Here is a 21037-nt window from a genome sequence, read left to right on the forward strand (position 1 = left end):
GAATGAGGTCTTTTACGTGGTGTGCCTGGTGTGATATATTGCACGCCATGTGATATTGCACAAATGGTGCCTAAGCTTTGACTACCTACTTCTTAATCCTTTGGAGCTGTTAGGATGAAGCTCTTCTACCTCTGAAAGGTATATTGTGGGCTAGTCAGCCAGAGATGTTGGTATGAGGTCCTGTGATACAGAATGCATGACTGAATTTGGTTCTTCAGGCAACTAAGAGATGCCATATATGATCTATTCTCAAAGGAGAAAAAACAACTATAAATCAGGTTCTTGCTGGAGATGCTTTAGTCCTCAACCCAAGGCAAATGAAGCTTGAGCATTGCCTCTTAAGACATCATGAATTTCTATTGGTGTCAAGGACCCTCAGCGTTGAAAGCATCGGAGGCAAAATCAGATCTTTCTTATACATGGCCTGCCCAGAAAGCGACCTCCAGTTTTAGCTCTCTCTAATAACCCGAGGGTTGTTTGACGTAGGTTGGTACAAAGCAATGCGTACTATAGAGCAGAAAGAGGAGGGAAGAAAACATGGCCTATAATTTTACGCCCGATGACCTAAAATTGGTTGTGATCAAAGAGGAATCCTCCTCCGCTTCCTGTTAAGTGTTGAAGGGAGCAATGAGGGTGTTGGGGGTCCGGGACTCTTGCTCTGGGAAAAGCCTCTTTCACCAAGTTGGGGCCGTGCTGGTGGATCAATGCAAATCAATGCCTACAGCTGAGGAGCCTGAATGCCCAGTTGAATGTGGGCTAATTGTGCTGTTTTCCTAACTGAGGGGCCTTGTTAGGGCAACACTGACATAGCTGAGTAGGGCAGGGGACGACCGGTCAGGATCCCCTGAGTGGGTCTGTGGGCTCCTTCTAAAGTGGACAAGCGCTGTTACCCTGCAGGAATCCATGCCCCGTATTGTTAGAGCCTATGATTTTTCAAGAGACGCCAGAAAGCCTGATTTCCATGTGAACTCTCCTAATTGTTAAAACACAGTGTGGGCCAAACAAAACACATCTTGGCCCACGGGCTGTCAGTTTGCAATCCTTGGATAAGAAAGTGTGGCTCTGGCTGTGGGTTTCTTAATAAGGAAATGTCTAACTTCCTTTTCTCCTTGTTTTTGTCAGGCTTGCTAGAAAGCAGCACTCGACTCAAACCTCACGAAGCCCAGAACTACCGAAAGAAGGCATTGTGGGTCTCCTGGTTCTCCATTATTGTCACCCTGGCCCTGGCGGTGGCTGCCTTCAGTAAGTAGCCGCAGTCCTGCCGATCGATGTGTGCTGCTGTGGTGCGTGTTATTCTCTGACTCCTGTGGGATGCGCTTTTGCTTTTAGTTGACGATTATTGATGAGTAAATTTTTGTGGATGGCAAGAGAGTCAGGGTGCTTATAAATTAGTAAAATGGCTTTTCTCCTCTGCAGAGGGAAGAGGTGGTTAAGAAGGGGAGAGGGCTACTGGGAGTCTTGTCTCTCATCAGTATGTTGGTTTGTGGCCGTGGATTCTGGCTGCCCGCTGAATAGGGAGAATACCCTCTTGGTGGATGTCTTCAGCTTGGGCTGACATGTGACAGATCTATCCTTGAGATTTGTATTTTGAGCCTAATGCAACCGGATGAGTGCAATATTACAGTACCCCCTCTCCCCGCCCCTGCCCCTTCTCTCTGTGTAAGGTTTGGATGACAATCATGTGCACCTTTTAATGAAAGAGAAATGGGAGGTCCCCTGTCGAGTGTTCACTGGCAACGCAAACAAAAACATTTATTACAATCAAGAAAAACTAAAATAATTGAACGCTTTCCGGATAATCTACTTTCTGTCTGTGGATAATCCTGTTTGGGTGTTAGGAAGCCCTCTGACATGCATTTTCTCAGCTAACATTTGCAGCCTAAAGAAATGTCATGTGCTATTTATTCTTATTAATTGTGCAGTGGTTTATAAGCTTAAGCAATGACATTAAGCTTCATCTCCGCCTTGGTAAAAACCACCGTGTTTAATGCTGGGGTAAAGAGGAATGTATTCTCTGCATTTTGTGATTAATTTATTACCTTAACAGAAAGAGCTATATTCTTAGTGATAAGTAGTATCATGCAAGATGTCTCCTGTGACATCCCTCAGTGAGAGAAGAAAGGGCTGTGTCTGCTGGAAGATACTTCGCTGTGTGTGTTTAAAATTCTATCCTGCACAATTAGATTGGCTCCTGTAAGTTAGTGTTGGCTCCCAAGAGGCAATATTAGAATTTGACCAAATGCTCCCTGCAAAACTAGGCATATATTACTTGACGCAGTTTATATTGGAAACACTGTACCATATCTTGGCTCTAGAAAAAAGCCAAACATTTTAGAAGCAGAGGGTAATGCATCTCAGAGTATAAACATTTACAGTGAGCCAGAAATCTAATCAAGAGAAATTCTGATTCCTGAAAATAGCTCTTCCTTCCTTCCTTCCTCTTGCCTCCTTTTTTTTTTTTTTTTTTTTTTTTTTTTTTTTTTTAATGCTAAAGCAAGAATAACAAGTCCGCCTGATGTCCCTGGAGTGTAATTTGGTTGTGATGGCTGGTGGTGGGCTCTGGATCGACATCATCATTTACATATGTAAAGAAAGGGATGGAATGAGAGGTGGTGATCTGCCAATAGAATAAGAGTTACTCAGACTTGTCCATGTGCCTAATAGAGCTCTTTTGATTTGTATCATACCGGGTGTTTGAATGAGGACATGAATGTGAAGAAATACTGAGCAAGCCTTTCCTTTGGCAGAATAATTCTACATTTGATGTTCTTAATCTCATAATCAGGAGAAACTATGAGGAAATGGTGGTTTCATATGTTAGGCCTGATCAGTGGGTTATTTTGAAAATGTTGTTCCATATCCTTGAATAGGAAGAGACTGTTGCATAATGCATATGGAATTAGAATATTGCTTTGTGAAGCTTTTAAAATGATTTTACCCCTGTCACAAGTATTTCATTTAAATCCTCTAAATTCTTGCCTATAAAATGTTGGCATTGGCTTGTAATATGATCTGTGTTAATTTCTATAATACATTCAAGTTATTCCCAAGTTGGTTTCAAGTTAAACCAAAAAATGTAGTTTTATTTTTCCCCACTTTAACTATGAAGGGTACCTTTAGTGTGTGTGTGTGTGTGTGTGTTTGTGCGCGCGCGCGAGCACGTGTGCGTGTGTGTGTGTATATGCATGCGCTGCATGTGTAGCTGCATTGCATGTGTGCCTGCGCGTTTGTATGTCATACTTGAAACCTTTGTGGTCCTCTCTAGTTGTATTGTTTAGGGTTGTTCCTTTTACCCTTTAGATTCCTAAATGTATTTGTAATATGAAGTATTTAAAATGCTTTTTAGATTTACATGTTGGTAGACTTAAAAAAATTTTTTAATGTTTATTTTTGAGAGAGAGAGAGAGGGAGAGGGAGAGAGGGAGAGCACATGCACATGAGTGAGCAGGGGAGGGGCAGAGAGAGGGAGACACAGAATCCAAAGCAGGATTATTTATTTATTTTGAGATGGCACAAGTGGGCAAAGGGCCAAGAGAGAGAGGGAGAGAGAGAGAATCCCAAGCAGGCCCTGCACTGTTAGCATGGAGCCTGTTGAGGAGTTTGAAATACAAACCACGAGATCATAATCTGAGCTGAAGTCGGACACCCAATCGACTGAGCCATCTAGGCGCCTCATTATAATTTTAAAAAATTGTCACAAGAGCCCCACTCCCCTCCCCAATATTCTTATCCAGGGAGGGGGTTGACAGAGAAGTGGGATGAAATGGGATAGATTGGTTTGGTGAACTCATGCATTATCCAATGAAATGGTTAGGTGGGACCAGTTAGTCTTTGTTTTTATTATTTTTTAGTTTTTTTTTTAATGTTTATTTTTGAGGGAGAAATATAGTGTGAGCTGGGGAGGAGCAGGGGGCGGGGGGGGGACACATAATCCCAAGCAGGCTCCGGGCTCTGAGCTGTGGGCACAGAGCCTGACACAGGGCTCGAACTCACTTACCACCACATCATGACCTAAGCCGAAGTCAATGCTTAACAAGTGAGCCACCCGGCCGCCCTATAGAGCGGTTAGTCTTTTTAAAGAGAATTACTGTTGAATAACTACCTGTGATGCTTTGAGATGGCAGAGATATCTTTGCAGTGTGTGTGTCAACAGGGGCTGATAATCATGGCAATAAGAAGAAGGTGTTGATGGTATGTCTTGCCATTGTTGAATGAATGAACCGAGAGAGATTAAAAACAACAACGTTTTCCCTCTTTTTTAAAAATCACGTGGAAGGAAAATATTTATTAGAAAAGGGTAAATTTGATCTAAAGGTTAATTTTAGATACCAGGCTTCGATCTCATTTATTTTACAAAGAGTTGAAGCATTTTGGAGACCATCCGAGCCTCATCATGGCCATTCTCTTGCTAAGGGAGTGTCTTGGAGTGGCATCTACTGTGGTCACTGGGAATTCCCATCTTGATCTCCTTACCTGCCAATTGCTATTTTATCCTGGATGCTCGTTTCTTCTGAGCATCTTCTAAAGAAATGCTCTTGTCTTTTTTGTGTGTTTGGAAATGATGAGGGTGATGGATTGTATAAGTTTTAGGGATGCCTCTCTTCTCAGTTAACTGGAAAGGTTCATAAGTTTTAATTTTTTTTTTTAACCTAGGATGTATTGCAAATAAAGATTCTTCACCTCTTGTTAAGCTTCCACATGTTTAGGTATGTTGGTCTGCTCTGTTTTCTCAGATGAGTAATTCCTAACAGACATAATGGCACAACTAGCTTTGGTCAGTATTACCGAGTTATACCTGTGATAAATCATTTGTGTATGTAACTGTGGTTGACATTCACATGTCTGGTATAGTTTGAAAAATTAAGTGAGCTTTCAAAGTTTGTGACTTGAAAGTATCTTGACAAGAATGTGTGCTTTGAAAGGGATATGGACCATTTGTGATAATACTTCTTAATAAAGAGATTTTTGAACCACTAAAAATGTGGCTATAAAGCCAGATGGTAATACATGTTGAATATTGCAGAAAGAGGCCTAGTTTGGTTTTAAAACGGGTTCTGTTTATGATTGGTAGGCAGCATGAAAAATGGCAATTGTGTTAGGGACAAACTTTGACAAAAGTCTATTTTAATAATGAGGCAAGAAAGAGAACAGAAGTTCCGTTTCAAAACTCAAGGCTTTCACATCATAGATGTCTTCATTGGAATGATTTAGGAAAATGCATTCTGACTCGTTTTTGAGGTTTGAATGAGTGCAAGTTAATTTTGAGTCACTCAATACACGTTCTGTGGGGAATGAAGATATATTTGAAACATTCTCAGGGGAAAACCTTTTCTAAGATACCTAGCTCCATTAAATAAAAAAAAAGTACTCCAAACTAAGATCTTCTCAGAAAAAGCTCACTCAAAAATTTAGTGAATCAATAGATTTAAGAATTACAAAAATTTTTTGAAAGGGGTGATTTTCTTTTTAGATGTGGGGATTTAAAAATGTATTTGATTTTAGTGTGAATCCTTGTCCCTTAAAAATGATTGGATGATGTACTTAATTGTCTTTTTAAAAAAAAAATTAAGAGTTTATTTATCTTAGAGCGGGAGAGCGCTCAAGTGAGCTCGTGAGTGGGGAAGGTGCAGAGAGAGAGAGACACACACAGAATGCGTAGCAGGCTCCAGGCTCTGAGCTGTCAGCACAGAGCCCCATGCGGGGCTTGAACTCACAAGCGGTGAGATCATGACCTGAGCTGAAGTCAGACGTTTAACCGACTGAGCCACTCAGGTGCCCCAATTCTTTTTCTTTTTAAATTGTGAGGCCAGGAGAGTTGATCACACGTGTCTTCTATAAACTCAGCGAAGCAGGTCTGAGAACTTTCTTAGGTAATCTCTCAGTTGACATACGGTGGGACAGGGAAGGCATGACGCCCTCCGGTGGTTTCTGAGAGTAACATGTGAATAGTGACAGTGACTTGCAAGTTCAGGCCTGACCTGGCCTTCGCCCCCTTTTCTCAGACATCCCAACTTTTCCTCAGGACTGGAGAGCATGTCTTTCAGGCAAGCTCATCTGCCCACGGATCTCCACGTGGTTAGCCTTCAAAGAGGCCTCACTGAACACGGGGACTGGATGCATCCCCCACAGTTGTGTTCCCCATCACCCAGTGTATTTTCTTCACTCCCGTTTTTCTCATTGTGTCCCCACCTCCGTTAGATAATGTCATAAGTGAGGCTTAAGTCTTTTGTGCCATGTCCCTTAAACATGCACTTTACATTCTGCTCGTAGAAAGATCCTTTGTGTAGTTTGCTGATCTTTCTATTGATAAAAACAGTATATGCACATCATACAAGTTCCTGAGACCAAAGACAGAGTGCAGGTCTCTGTCCCATCCTAAATTCTTTTTTTTCCAGATCTTGCTCCTTGTGGACAGGCTTTGTTGCCAGTGCCTGGTATCTTCTTCAGGATATTATCTGTGCGCTTGCAAGCCCAGGGACCCACGGCTTCTGGTCCTACTTATGTTAGATAGGATGTCTTATCCTTGCTGGTCTTGGCATTAGCATGGGCCTCTTCACAGGCTGCTGTTTTCACAGTTTTGTGTGAAATGGATTTGATGTGGAGAACCTTCAGGAACAACTTCCCAACCACCGTCTGGCTGCCACCGCCGAGGCGTGTGACGCGGTGAGGGGGATGTGGGCAGGAAGCTCGTGAGCCACATCCTGGGGGTGTTCAGTGGGGGTAATGTGCTTCTGTAAGTGTGCAGGGTGAATGATAACTACGGATGCTCCTTCTGAGAGGTGGAAGCCAGGAGGGGAGAAGAGGCCGAAATGCGGTGGGGAACCTCATCCTGACGGGGCTCCCTGCCCCCAGATTCCTCCCTCATGCCCTCAGGGTCACATCATCAAGGATCATCTGAGTGTGCTAGCTCACGGAGGGCACATGGAATACACAGTGGTATTTCAGTTGGATCCCTTTGCTTGCTTCCCATGAGGTTCCCGGTGGTCTTGGCCCCTCCCTCCTGGCTGGACTCCTCCCCTCCCATCTTCCTGCCGCTCCAGCCCACAAATGTCCCTTGTAGTACCCCACGCCTTGCATCCTGCCCTTGGCCCCAACACCATGCACCTGCTCTGCCCTTGGCCTCAGATGCTCTTTGTTCTTGACCCCACCCTTGGATTCCTAGCTAAATTTTATTTTATTTTTTTAACATTTATTTATTTTTGAGACAGAGAGAGACAGTGTGATCAAGGGACCTTAGAGGTTAGCTGTGCCAACCCCTCCTTTTTTGGGTCACAGAGCAAGTGGGTGCTAGAGCCAGATGCAGGAAAGAGATGACCGTGGTTTAGAAAACACTGTTGGGGGGAAGGGGGAAGTCAGACTAGGAAGACAACATTAAGGGCTCACCAACAGGATTTGCTGACAGCATAGGCATACAGGTGTGAAAAACCCAAATCAGGATGCTTCAGGGTTTTTAGATGTTTCTGAGATGGGAAACCTGGAGTGGGGGTGATGATGGTTAGAATTACCATGGCTAAAATGGGAAGAAGGGAGTATTAAGTTTTCAAACATTTTTAAAATAATCTCTATGCCCAACATGGGGCTCAAACCCACAACCCTGAGATCAAGAATTGCACACTTCACAGACTGAGCCAGCCAGGAACCTCTCAAACATTCTTACCTTCAAATTCTTCATTTTACAGGTTTAGGAATGCTTTATATCACATAGAATAATGGGAGATTTCAAATCCATAGAAATAAAAGATATCTAGAGATTTCCATGCAATTTAGCTTCTTACAAATTTCCCAGGACTCTGCTACCTAATGTTTATATCTGATCAATCTTTTTTTAAAGTTTATTTATTTATCTTGAGAGAGGGAGAGAGTGCACATGCAGATGCATGTGTGCACAAGTGAGGAAAGGGCAGAGAGAGAGAGGGTCCCAAGCAGGCTCTGCATTGCCAGCGTGGAGACCAATGCACGGCTCAAACCCACAAACCGTGAGATCATGACCTGAACTGAAAAGAGCTGGATGCTTAACGCGACTAAGCCACCCAGGTGCCCCACATCTGATCAATCTTTTTTTTTTTCAATTTTAAATGTTTATTTTATTTATTTTTTATTTAGTTTTTAAATTTTAACGTTTATTTATTTTTAAGTGACAGGGTGTAAGCAGGGGAGGGGCAGAGAGAGAGGGAGACACAGAATCTGAAGCAGGATCCAGGTGGGGCTCAAACCACGAACTGTGAGATCATGACCTGAGCTGAAGTTGGATGCCCAACCAACTGAGCCAGCCAGGCGCCCTGTGATTCCCTGTTAAATTTTAAATGAGATGAAAGATCACCTCTTCCAGGAAGTGTTCCTTGCCCTCCATGCTGATTTAAATTATCTTTGGTTCCTATAGACCACTGGGCACCTGTCAGTCAGAAACTTGACATAATACTCGAATCATTGAATTACTGCTCTTTTTGTCCTAATATACACTCCTCAAAGATAGGGACCCTGTCTTCTCCAAACCATATTCTCAGCCCCTGATGCAGTTGGTACTCACGTGTCTGGTGGCCTGCAGTAATTTTTGACCTCTCCCTGCTGAGACCACCATGGCTGCAGCAGGTTCAGGATACATGTTTGCAGGTAAAGATCCCAGAAAAAGGAACAGTGACTTTTTCAAGAGAATGAAAATAAGGGGGAAACTGCAAAAGGGATATTTTCTACTTTGTAAGTAGTGGGGAGGCCAGAGCCCCTTGTCTCCTCTTCTCCTCCCTCCACTCACTGCTTCTCTTGGACAGAAGGGCCCAAGGCTCTCTTGGCAGGGCCTCCCTTGCTGCTGTCCGGAGGGCACATCTTCACTAGATGATGTACTCACAGCTGCTGTTTCTACCTGTGTGTCCTGCCCCCCCTTTCTGCATGCTGCACACAGCATTTAATTAAAAATGTGGCCAGAGTCATTAGCACAGGGGTGTCCTTGTCACACAGCTGCGGCAGTGGCTCTGGAGCTGGGTGGTGATCCCCACCTTGCCTCCCGTCAATAGGCCTAGCAGGTCCTCGCCTCTCCTTGCTTGGGCCCTGGGCTCAAATTTTCCCTGTTGGAAATTGGTTAGGGGCTTTCCTATTGCCTCTCAGTCACTTTCTAGTCACCTTGTTGGGCCAGTTGGACAGGAAGGGGTTTTCTGGTCTGCTTGTATTCCTGGGCTGTGATTTCATCTCTGAGAGTTGTCTCTTGAAGGTGAATTCTGGTATAGGTGCTTCTGGACAAGAAGCTATTTTCTGGTGTCCTGTTCCCGGGGCCTGAAGTGTAGGCATAGTGAGATTTGGAAATGATTGATGAAGCCAGAGGGACAGAGAACCCTTCTGCCCCCAGGAAAGGAACCTGTTCTTCCCTTTCCACCGTCTTCATACCCAACTGCCCATCCTTCCTCCCAGCTAGTGAATGTGTTCATCCTGTCAGCCAAGCACAGTCTGCTGTGCTGGGTGACACAGAGACGTTGGGAAGTGGGACCCTCTTTCTGGCCCCTTGAAGAGCTCAGGTCTACTGGGAAGCTGAGTTCTGTAGTTGTCAGAGCAAACAATAGGGCAGTGGGGTAGGATAGATGACCGGGAAACTGCTCACCCTCCATTAGACACATAGAATATTCAAGAAAGGACATCACTGATGTGTTAGAGGAAGGACACTCTCCAGTCCCCAGGAGCCCCCTGCTGCCCAAAAAGGATGAGTTGAAAATTAGAGCTATCGATACAGAATATGGGGTATTCCTTGGGGTGAGGATTCGTGAAGACTGTGGGACTCACTAGGCGGGGCTTGGGTGAGGACGTCCACAGGGGGCTGGAACATAGTGGCAGAAGTTTGTTGAGGGTGCATTAACAAAGCATTACACACCAAGAGGCGTACACAACAGACAGACATTTATTTTTCTTGCAATGCTAGAGGCTGGAGTCCAAGATCAGGGTGTCAGCACTGCTGTTTTCTCCTGAGGCTTCTTGCCTTGGCTTGTAGAGGACGGTCTTCCCTCTGTGTCTGTGTCCTAATTTCCTCTTCATAAAAGGACACTATTGGATTAGGGCCCACCCTGGTGACCTCATTTTAACTTCATTCACTCTTTAGAGACCCCAAATGTAAACACGATCACATTCTGAGGTACTGGGGATCGAGGTCTTCAACATACAAATTTTGCGGGGGGAGAAGGGAGACACAATTCAGTCCATAACAATGGCCTTGGCCAGTACCAGGTAGTGGAGGAAACTAAGTCCTCAGAATAAAGTAAGTGCACTAGAGGACTTGACCTTCAGTGAAAGAGTGGACCACAATAAACCTAACCACGACCAAGACAATGAGGAAACTTGTCTGTCTCTGTATAGCTCTGTGTGGAGTGAGGGTAGGGGAGCCTTCCACTAGAAATCAAAACCATGAGGCTGACTTCATCTATGTGCGTGTTTGGAATTTTCATAGATCAATGTATTAGGAAATAGACTCACACTCTGAGATTTACTGTAGGAGGTGCATGCCTTAGGGGTGGGGGCTGGAGGAGGTTGTGAGGAATAATACATGAAAGGGAGCAAGGGCAGCAGGATTGGGTAGAGTGAGAATTTGAACTTCAGTGCTGTTGCCTTGTAGGTTTTCCCCATAGGGAGTTAGGAGCTGGGATGGCCCTTCTGTTGTCTAACTGAAGCAAGGCCAGACCAGTGGTGTGGTGGCTGCCCCAGGGAGAGGCATAACCTTGGGAGAAGTCTTAACACTTGAGAGAAGAAGTTTCCTTTTATAGAGAGTATAGGGCAGTTCAGGAGAAGGATGCATTCCTGCCAACTGGGAGAAACTGAGTGCCCAGGTCTTGAGGGAGGATCCAGGAGGCACACCATGGCATCCACTATAAGAGTCTACACTACCCACTTAGCCTAAGAAATCTCAAGCTGAGATACAACATGGATGTGGCCGAGGCTGAAAAATTTCTGGAGTGTCTGAACGAAGCATATGGAGAACCTAAACTAAGGCCCAGCAGTGTCTCATGGATGAAGTTCTACCAAAGATGAGCTCACAGTCTAACATTGGACAGCTCCTGGGGCAAAGGTCCACCGAGCTGAGAACCATTCAAGCAGCATGATTAGAACTCCAATTCCAGATAAGAGAATTACCTGATAAATGATAAATTCTTTTTGCTCTGTCTCTCCCCTGTCTTCCTCTCAACAACTACTTTACCTCTTCTAATTGATTCTTTTATTTACATATACACTTGGTCCTTGAACAGCATGGGTTTGAACTGCATGGATCCACTTATATGCAGATTTTTTTAGATAAATACAGTACTGTAAATGCATTTTCTCTTCTTCACGAGTTTTTAAATAACATCTTTTCTGTAGCTCATTTTCTTAGAAGATGACAATATTAAATACATATACAAACTATGTGTTTTTGTTAGTGGCAAGGCTTCTGGTCCACAGTAGGCTGTTAGTAGTTAAATTTGGGGGGAATCAAAAGTTATATTAGATTTTTGACTATACAGTGGGTCAGTGCTCCTAACCCCTGAGTTGTTCCAGGGTCAACTATATATGTATAAATAAGGCTTCGTGATTGTGTGTGTGTGTCGTTAGCCATTGTTTGTTGACTTCACACCACGGAAGATTATTTACTCTTATACCCTCTTCCTGGCCCCATACAAACATGCTGACTTCCTGAGTTTTTATCCTTGCATAATAGCCATACTTGGCATTATTATGACTATATAAATCCTGCTCACCGAGCCATATGGTGAAGAATGATTACTTCTTGCCTGCCCTATTTTTTATTCCCTCTGATTTTAATATCTGTTTTGTTTATTCCTGTGTTTGCTTTTCTCTGAATCTGTTTCTTATTGAAGTCGAACTCAGCATTTCTCTTCCAACCTCAACTTCCTTGTGGTATTTTCGTATGCACAGGTAATTCTATCAGCTTCTTCTCCTTGAAGAAATCCCTCAGAGCCAGTTGACGTTCTTGGATTCGTTCTGGTTGCCCTTTTGACTTGGTGCATAGCTGCGCCCTGGGATCTCCCGTGATTCACCACCTCTTTAGGTGTTCCCTTTATTTCTCTTCTCTTTTGAGTTTCCTGTCTCTTGAATACCATGTTTTTCTCTTCTCTGGTTGGTATAAGCTCATTTGGAGGAAACGCATCTTCTACTAGCTCCCTGGGAAAGTGGCACGCGGGAGGTGAAGCTTTCTATCTTGAAATGTTGTTATATATCCTGACACTTGATTGATGGCTAAATAGAAATTTCTCAGTAGGAAATAATGTTCCTAAAGAGTTTTGAAGTTTTGCTCCATTCTGTTCTTATTCCTGGTGTTAGTATTAAAGTCCTAAACTATAAAAAATCCTTATCCTCTTTGCATGAGACTTGCTATGGTGGGGTCTTTTTCAACCAGATATCCCCTACTTTCATTTTCTATTTGCTCTGCTTCCTGGGAAATTGACTCACCTTTATGTTCCTACCTTTCTTTTGAACTTGGCATTTCTACTGTCAAGTTTTGTCTTAAATTGTCTAAGTGTTCCTTTTTTAAAAATCATCCAACTCTTATTTTATTGATATTTTTAATCTTTTTGAGAAACTCTTAATGATAGTTAAAAAAAAAAACAAAACAAAAAACCTTTTTTATTTCTTGTCTTCCTCCAAGATTCCCCCCCACCCCCCTCCACCTTCTACCTTGGGTTCATCATTCATGTTAAGGGAGGGATTCTGTGAGAGGTGATTTTTGATACTTTGCTCACAGTAACAGTGAGTGTTAAACTGACTGGAGCTCCGAGCTTGTGGTGGCTTTTACCGCAGAGTGACATGGACTGTTTTGGTGGATAATTTCTGGTTTAATATTTCTAGATCCATCCTCTTGGCTGCTCACGTTCCCCAGAGAAAGGCCTTCTGATCTGCTGAAGGTTGAACACCCGAGTGGCTGAATTCTGGGAGCTGAGTGGAGGAGGAAGATTTTGATCTCTCCATGTTCTACTTGAAATTCTTAACTTTGCTATTTTCAGTTTGGTTTTCCCACCTTTAGCTGAGCTTGGTGTCCCTCACACCAGAGGCTGTTGTTCTTCCTCCAGAGGATAAACCTCCAGTCATCTGATAGGAGAGGTTGGGTCGGGGTAGGGGTGAGGGCATTGCCCTTCGGTGTAGAGCCTGGGAGGGAATCTAGAGAACTGCTTTTTCAACACGCTTTGAACCAAGCACACGATTTTCAGTCTTCTCTTTGTTACATCATGTTACCAGTTTTCCGTTTCTTGGGTGTCCTGAGGTGTAAATTGGGTTGCCTTTTTGCTTTCACAGGGCTGTCTCAAGAATTTGCTTTCTGGAGTCTGTTAAATAAATTACTACTTGCCCATATGTTTTCTAGCATCTAAAAATAGTTCTTGTTGCCTCTTCTATCTTCTTTTTCTAATGAGTTTTCTTGAAAAAAAAAATCCCTCTACTCTTAGTTGAGCGGGTGTTTTAGAGGAAGCAAAAGTAAACGTGAGGAACTGTGCTGCCACATTTCTCTGGAAATGTTCAACAGAGCAATTTGTAATGAAAAATATAGTAAGTGAATCAGAAACCAATGAGACATAGTAAGTGAACCAAAATATAGTCTGAGGAACTTACCCAGAATATAGCACAAAGTGATACTTCCCTTACAAGAGACATGGAAGATAGGAAAAGTTCCAAAGGAAACAAATAAGAATTCCAGTAGCAGAGAAGAGAGGAAATAGTAGTGTTTTTACGGGTGTCTGAGACTGTTTTGGAATTGATGGGAGGGATGGAGTATTTCTCAAACCAGGGAAATAAATGAGGGAAAGAAAATAAATGAGGAAACGGACTTTTTTCTGTAGATAGCTGAAGTGAAAAAAAATGGCACAGAAAAGGCAAAATAAAATGTAGAAATAAATCCAAACATTTCAGTAGTTAAAAAAGCATAAATGGAGGGGCCCCTCGATAGCTCAGTTGATTGAGCATCTGACTCTTGATTTTGGCTCAGGTCCTGATCTCATGATCCGTGGGATTGAGCCCCGTGTCAGGCTTTGCACTGACATCATGGAACCTATTTAGGATTCTCTCTCTCTGCTCCTACTCCACTTGAATTCTCTCTCTTTTTCTTGCTCTCTCAAAATAAATTTTAAAGTATAAACGGATTAAATCCATCAGGTTAAAGTCAGACATAGATTGGATTTTAAAAATCCATTGCTATACTGTTAATAGGAGGCAAATTAAAAACCTAAGGTCACAGAATGGCTTAACTAGAGGGATCTATCTGGAAGATACTAACAAAATCAAGTTGGTGTAAGAACAATCAAGTTGGTGTAGATATATTAATCAGGGAAAATAGACTTAAAGACAAAAAGCATTATTAGGCATTAAAGGATGTAACAGTAAACAAAAGGGTCAGTTCATCCCAGAGAGAACATTTGTGAGTTTATATATATCAGAAAGACTCCAAAGCACCTAACAGAAAATTGATGGAGTTACAGGTAGAAATGAACAAATCATAATCATAATGGTAGACTTTATTGTATCTCTTCTAGTAGTCAGTAAATGAAAAGATAAGAAATTAGTGAAGACATTGAAGACTTAATTTATTTTTAATTTTTGAGAGAGAGGGAAGGTGCAAGTGAGCGAGGGGCAGCGTGAGAGAGAATCCCACAAGGGACAGAGAGAGAAAGTGAGAGAAGTGGGCTTACCCAGAGCTCATGTTTTTACCTAAGGTGCAACTAGTGCTCACATGATGCAGGACTCGAGCTCCTGAACTGTGAGATCATGACCTGAGCCGAAGTCAGATGCTTAATGACTGAGCCACCCAGGTCCCCCCCCCTTTTTATGTTAAAAATTTTTTAAAATATTCCTTTTTTGAGGTGTGGGGGAGGGGAGAAGAGAGAGAAGGAGACACAGACATAAGGAACTATTTCATAGAGTTAAAAACAAAAGGAATCTAATATATAAACAATTCCTTACTGGAGAAAACTTGTCAAAACTTTAAAAACTAGGGTAGTTAGGGGACACTTCGGTGGTTCAGTCGGTTAAGGGGCCGACTTCAGCTCAGGTCATGATCTTGTGGTTTGTGAGTTGGAGCCCCACGTCGGGTTCTGTGCTGACAGCTCAGAGCCTGGAGCCTGTTTCAGATTCTGTATCTACCTCTCTCTCTGACCTTCCCCTGCTCACACTATCTCTCTCTCTCTCTGTCTCTCTCTCTCTCAGAAATAAGTAAAACATTAAAAAAAAAAACAACTAGGGTAGTTAGATTGTGATATTTTTAGGGACCAAGGAAGTTGGTTCCAGTAGTCCAATGAAGTCCAATAGGGAGTCCAGAAATAGTACCACATATACATGGGAATTCCATAGGTGAGAGAGGCATCGTTGCTCATCACACATCAGGGAGCACAGTGATGATACTGGGACGATTGTGTGGAAAACATGAGGGTCTGTCCCATGCACCCAAATATAAATTCCAGGTGGATTAAGAAGCTTAACCTGAGAAGCAAGAATTTGAAACTTTGAGATGAAAATAGGAGAATATCCCTATGACCAGGACATAAAGATTTTTAGAATTTAAGACACAGAAAGCACAGACATCAAGAAATTTATAGCAAGTTTAACCAAAATTTTTTAAAAAATTTTTAAATATTTATTTTTGAGAGAGAGAGAGAGAGAGAGAGCGCGTGAGAGCGAGTGAGCACAGGGGAGGGTCAGAGAGAGAGGGAGACACTGAATGCAAAGCAGGCTCTAGGCCTGACCGGCGGCCCGAACCCATGAACTGTGAGATCATGATCTGAGCTGATGTCAGCTGCTTAGCTGACTGACCCACTCAGACGCTATTCAAATTTAATACAGTAGTAGATTTCACATCAGTAAATATACATCCATAAAGTAAACATCCTTCAGTTTAACGACAAGCAGACTAAGAACATTGGGCATGAGAAAAACCTCATAAAACAAAAGATGACCCTAAGACTGGGGAAAGGTATTTATAAAACATGTAACTTTTATATGTTTTTCAGGAGATTATATAGACTATTGATAGCACTTTTGTTTGAAACCGCAAAAAACTGGGAGGGAGACAGATGATGTCCATTAACAGGGCATTTGATAAAAACAAACTGCAGTGTCTTAGTGTCTTAATATAGTGGAGCTATATATAGTTGATCTACATGTAAAGTTTTCAGTTTTATCAGACTTCGTGTACCCTTTTCATAACTAATATACCCATTTTACTAAATAACTCTTATCAATACATACCCTTTATAAAAATAGTATTCTCTCCTAAATATAGTGGAGACATCAAAGAGGTAATTATGAAGAAAATTGTGTATATTTGAATCTATAAATGTTTGTTTTGGTGTTATTAATAGATACAACTAAGGAATTAGTTACTTACACCTGCATATAATGAGAAAGTTGGGCTCTAAGAGAAGAAAAGACTCATAGTATGTTGTGGCCTTTTTTTTTTTGATATAAGACATTTGAAATAAGGGCTAAATAGGTGTACTGGTTATACGTGTGTAGAATCATCACGAATTTGACAGCTGCAAGAACAGATTGATACACGTGTTCTGTATTGTGTGTTGAGTACCTGGAGTGAAGTTGCCATTGGTGAATTGGTTTATAACTCTCTGTAAAGGCCTGAATAAAACCAAACACACAGTGCTCTTGATTTACACTGTAGTTACTTTCCTGGACAGAACCAGTATACACTGATAAACAAACTCTCCTATACAGATAAAGTAGACTCGAGATCTATGCTAAGCTAACTTTTCACCTAAATGAGTATCTTGTGGGTTATCTGAAAGCCCCGTGGGACAAGAGAAAATTCTTTATAGTGGAAGACTCTTGAATATTTTAGGATATAAAGATCCCTGGCTCCCACCCACCTGCTAAATACAGTGATCTCCTCAGTCCAATGACAGTCGTACAGATTTCCAACATGCCCTTTAGGCTACAGTACTGCCCTCTTGAGAACTGCTGAACTAGAATCTCTAACTCGGGGTGGGGGTGGGGGATCCGAAAATCAATGTTGAGAGATTAAAAAAAGTTGTAAGACCTAATCAGTGATGTAATCTTAATGAACACAACATACTGCTTGTGGATATGTAAATAGAGAAAGACATCAGTCATAGGAATGATAAGCTAAATTTAGGACAGTGAATGTTGTGAGGTGGGTGAAGACAAGGGAGCAATGAAGGATATGCAGAGGGCTACAACCATAACTGTGATGAAAAAACAAAAAACAAAAAAACCACCCCACCAAACAAACCTCCAGCCACTTCTGGAACAAATGTAAGAAGTGTTAGCATTTGTCACAACTGAGTGAAGAATATGCTTGTGTTGGTTCTTACTGTTTTTTATATCATTATATGTTAAAAAACCTTAACAGAATAACCTCAAGTGAGACTACAAAGAAAAAGAGTGAGTAAGATGTAGGTCAAATAAATGGTTACCATTGTATCTAAGCCTTTAATGTGATTCCTTTTGTTCTCCCCCCCCAAAGTTGCGCTACTGTTAATTAATTCCATGCTATGGATCTGTAATCTTTTCTCTCACACACCCCTGTCCCACAGCATCTAATTTGAAATAATATACTTTTATTCACAGTCTTTATTCATATGGCAATCAGTGAACCTATTTTTCTTTTCATGTGTTCTTTCTAATGCCTTCCCTTCCTTTAAAACAGTGTATAGGATCTATGTTATCAGATCACACACACCTTGCGTACTCTACTGTTTTCCTTATAACTATCATGTAGTTTTAGTTTTACAGATTAATATATTTTTAATAGTCACTGCCTTTCTTATATGATGCTTCATTTCAGCTCTTTATCCACTGGATTCCTCAAAAATTCATAGGAACAGTATTTCTTGAGCTCTTGCATGTTTACAATATTTTTTTTCTGTGGCGTTTATATTTAAAGGTCATGTTGGCAATGTAAAATTCTTGGTTCACATTTTCTCCCCTAAATATCTTAAGTATAATACACCATTGCCTTATGGCGTAAAGCATTGGTATCAATGTTTGCTGACAGTCTGATCTTTTTTCTCTTAAAAGCGACTTGATCTTTTTCTTGTATACCCAAATAATTACCAATTTTCTTTTCTTCTTTTTTTAATGTCTGAGAGTTTTACCAAACTGTTTCTTGGTGATGACTATCTTGGGTCCACTTTTCCCAGGTTTGAGGTGTAGTTTCACGTCTTTGTATTTCAGAAAAGTTTTATTGCATGCATTATGGTTTTTAGTATTACTTTGTTTCTATTGCTTTGGTTTTATACCTTAGGAATTTCTGGTATATGTATGTTGGATCTTCCCTGTTATCTATATCTGCTCCTTTTCTTCAAATCTTACATTTCTTTTTGAGTGTAAAGATTTTTCTCCTTTCCATTGTTAGCCCTTTAAAAGTAGTACTGTTCTTGCTTCTCTCTCTTTTCTAGTTTTCTATTTATTGCTGAAAGGAACATTTTGTTTGAGTTTTCAGCCTTTCTGAATTCTTATATCTTTTTTCCCCAAAAGTTTTATTTCTCTAATCACACATTTCTGAAATTTAAATTCTGATTTATATGTATATTTCCATCCATGTATCATTTTCATTTCCTTTTGCTTGTTTTTAGAAACTATGAGTTTGCATCAGTGTTGTAAGCATGTTTTTTCTTGGTATGTACTAAGTACAGGGACATTTTCCTGCTTTTGTACTTAATTGTATAATATCGAAGTTTGACTCTTCTGTTACTCCTATTTAAGAGAAACAAGTCTTGTACTTTTATTAGAAGAGATAGGTCTGGAGAACTTGTTGAGCATCATGACCCTAGTACTCTTTTCTCTTCCTTTTTCACAGAGTAATGAAAAAATATGGCCTCCCTGTTGGTTCTGCCTTCTGTCCTTTGGTTTTGCTCCTTTTCCTCATTTTCCATTATGATTGACCTTTCCTTTGCTCCCATTGTTTTGGCCTAGTCAATTTTTTTTTTAATTTTTTTATTTTTTCCATATTCATTATTTATTTATTTATTTTTTTTACAAATAGTTTATTGTCAAATTAGTTTGCACATAACACCCNTGAAAATAAGTTCTTAGTTGTAAACAAATCTCATTACCGTTGTTGTTGTTGTTGTTGTTTTTTAAGTTGACTTATTTTGAGAAAGGGTGAAAGTTGGGGAGAGCCAGACAGAGGAAGAGAGAGAGAGAATCACTAGCAGGCTCTGTACTGCCAGCACAGAGCCCAATGTGGGGTTTGAACCCACGAACTATGAGATCATAATCTGAGCTGATGTTGGATGCTCAATCAACTAAGCAATCCAGGTGCTCCAGTCTCATTACCTTTAAAGGGTAAAGTCATCATGCTAAGTACATTTGTCCTTGAGGTGTCCAGTATTGTGATTGCCATAGGGCAGTGGGAAAATTACTTCTTTCCAGATACTAGCATGTCTTATTTGCCATTATTGAGATTCTTAACTCTGTTTAGTAAATTCTAAGAGTCCTCCAGCCTTGTATGAATACTTCTAGTGATGCAAATTCTAGTAATTTCCTGAGACCCAGTTTATGTTGTCCAGTCCTAAGTTAGAATATTTTTTAATGGTCATCTGGAATTTGCCTTTTTCTAACTACTGCTTCTTAGTGATTATTTTTTTTAGCTAACACTTACCAAGCACATACATGCCAGGCACTGTGCTAAGGGCTTCATGTATGTGATTACACTTAATTTTCTCAACAGTGCTCTGAGATAGGATTTTCATCGCCACTTTGTGGATGGAGATTTTAAGCTCAGCAAAGTCATGGAACTCTCTGGAGCTCCCATAGCTAGTAAGAGGTAGAGACCAGGTCCACATCTGGATCTACCTGACAGTTTGCACTCTGAATCACAGGATGGTTCTCCGTTTTCCATGAGGCAGATCTTGAGTGTATGCTTACCCTTCCCTCTTGTCATATCTACGTAAGTGTGAGCATCTTGGACTCTTCGGTTCCTTCTGTGTAAGATGGCTTTTGGAGACTACCCTCTTGACCATCCTTATTTGGACCTGGAGGTGTCCTGTTCATCTCAGAGGTGAATACTGTCCTGTGTTATGTCCATAACAGGGAATGTTTATCAGCCATTACCTCTGAAAGTGTAGAATTCACACTAAGTCACGTGAATGCAGGGAAAGTTGGCATTTGTTAGAGAAGCTTCATGCTGGAGGATCTGGTTTAATTTTTGGTCACCTAAAATGTTGGAGTTAAAAAACGTTTTTAAAAGAATTTTTAAAATTTTTTTACATTTTGTTCTTCAGGCAGGGCTCATAACAATATCTGCTGATGCTCACGGTTTTTGGATGATTTGAGAAAAATAGCTGGTTCTGATGGCAGTGATGAGGGTGAAGAGCCAGGGCAGCGGATAGCTTCAGTTATTGATACTGAGTTGAGGTCCTGGTGGTACTTGGGGAAGAAACAGCTGGTGGCCGTTTGGAAACCTGTCCCTGCAGACTGAGATAGGTAGGGCAGAGAGAGAGACAGTGGGATGTTGTGCTTTAGGGAAGTGGGGTGGGTAAGATGGTGGTGTAGGATCAGCTGACAGAGGAGGTGCCAGGAATTGTGTAGCCCAAAATGTGTATGTTGAAGCCTTAACCCCCAATGAGATAGTACTTGAGAATGGGGCATTTGGGAGATAATTAGGTTTCCATGAGGTCATGAGGGTGGAGTCTTCATGATGGCATCAATGTCCTTAAAAAAAGAAGAAGAGGCGCCAGAGAGCCTTTTCTCTTTCTTTCTCTCCCCACCTGCGCGTAGCAAGGAAAGACCATGTGAGGACTTGGGATGTTGACAGTCTGCAACTTAGAGAGCCTTCACCAGAACCCAACCATGTTCGTGCCTTGACCTTGAACTTCCAGTGACCAGATGGTGAGAAATAAATTCTTGTTGTTGAAGCCATCAGCCTGTGGTGTTGGTTATGATAGCCCCAGCTGACTAAGGAGGGGATAGGACAGAAGACAGAATTTGGAGGGTGACCGACCCCGTTTGGGAAGACAGCAAGGAACAAGTGGAAGACTCAGAGAGCCGAACAGCCAGGGTGGACCATATGAGCTTCCTGTGGCTGTTGTAACAAAAGTACCACAAACTGGGGGGG

General features: G+C 41.6%; 1 protein-coding gene across 1 annotated transcript in view; it reads left to right on the plus strand.

The window, feature by feature from the left end:
• Positions 1-627: 627 nt before the first annotated feature.
• Positions 628-21037, plus strand: part of TMEM163 (transmembrane protein 163) — a 245389-nt gene continuing 224979 nt past the window's right edge. The window contains exons 1-2 of the mRNA XM_077747882.1: positions 628-751; positions 1123-1242. Coding sequence (XP_077604008.1) covers positions 628-751; positions 1123-1242 — 244 coding nt within the window. The remainder of the gene's footprint in view (positions 752-1122; positions 1243-21037) is intronic.

Source organism: Crocuta crocuta, unplaced genomic scaffold (genome assembly GCF_008692635.1).
Source record: "Crocuta crocuta isolate KB4526 unplaced genomic scaffold, BGI_CrCroc_1.0 scaffold427, whole genome shotgun sequence".
Lineage (NCBI taxonomy): Eukaryota > Metazoa > Chordata > Mammalia > Carnivora > Hyaenidae > Crocuta > Crocuta crocuta.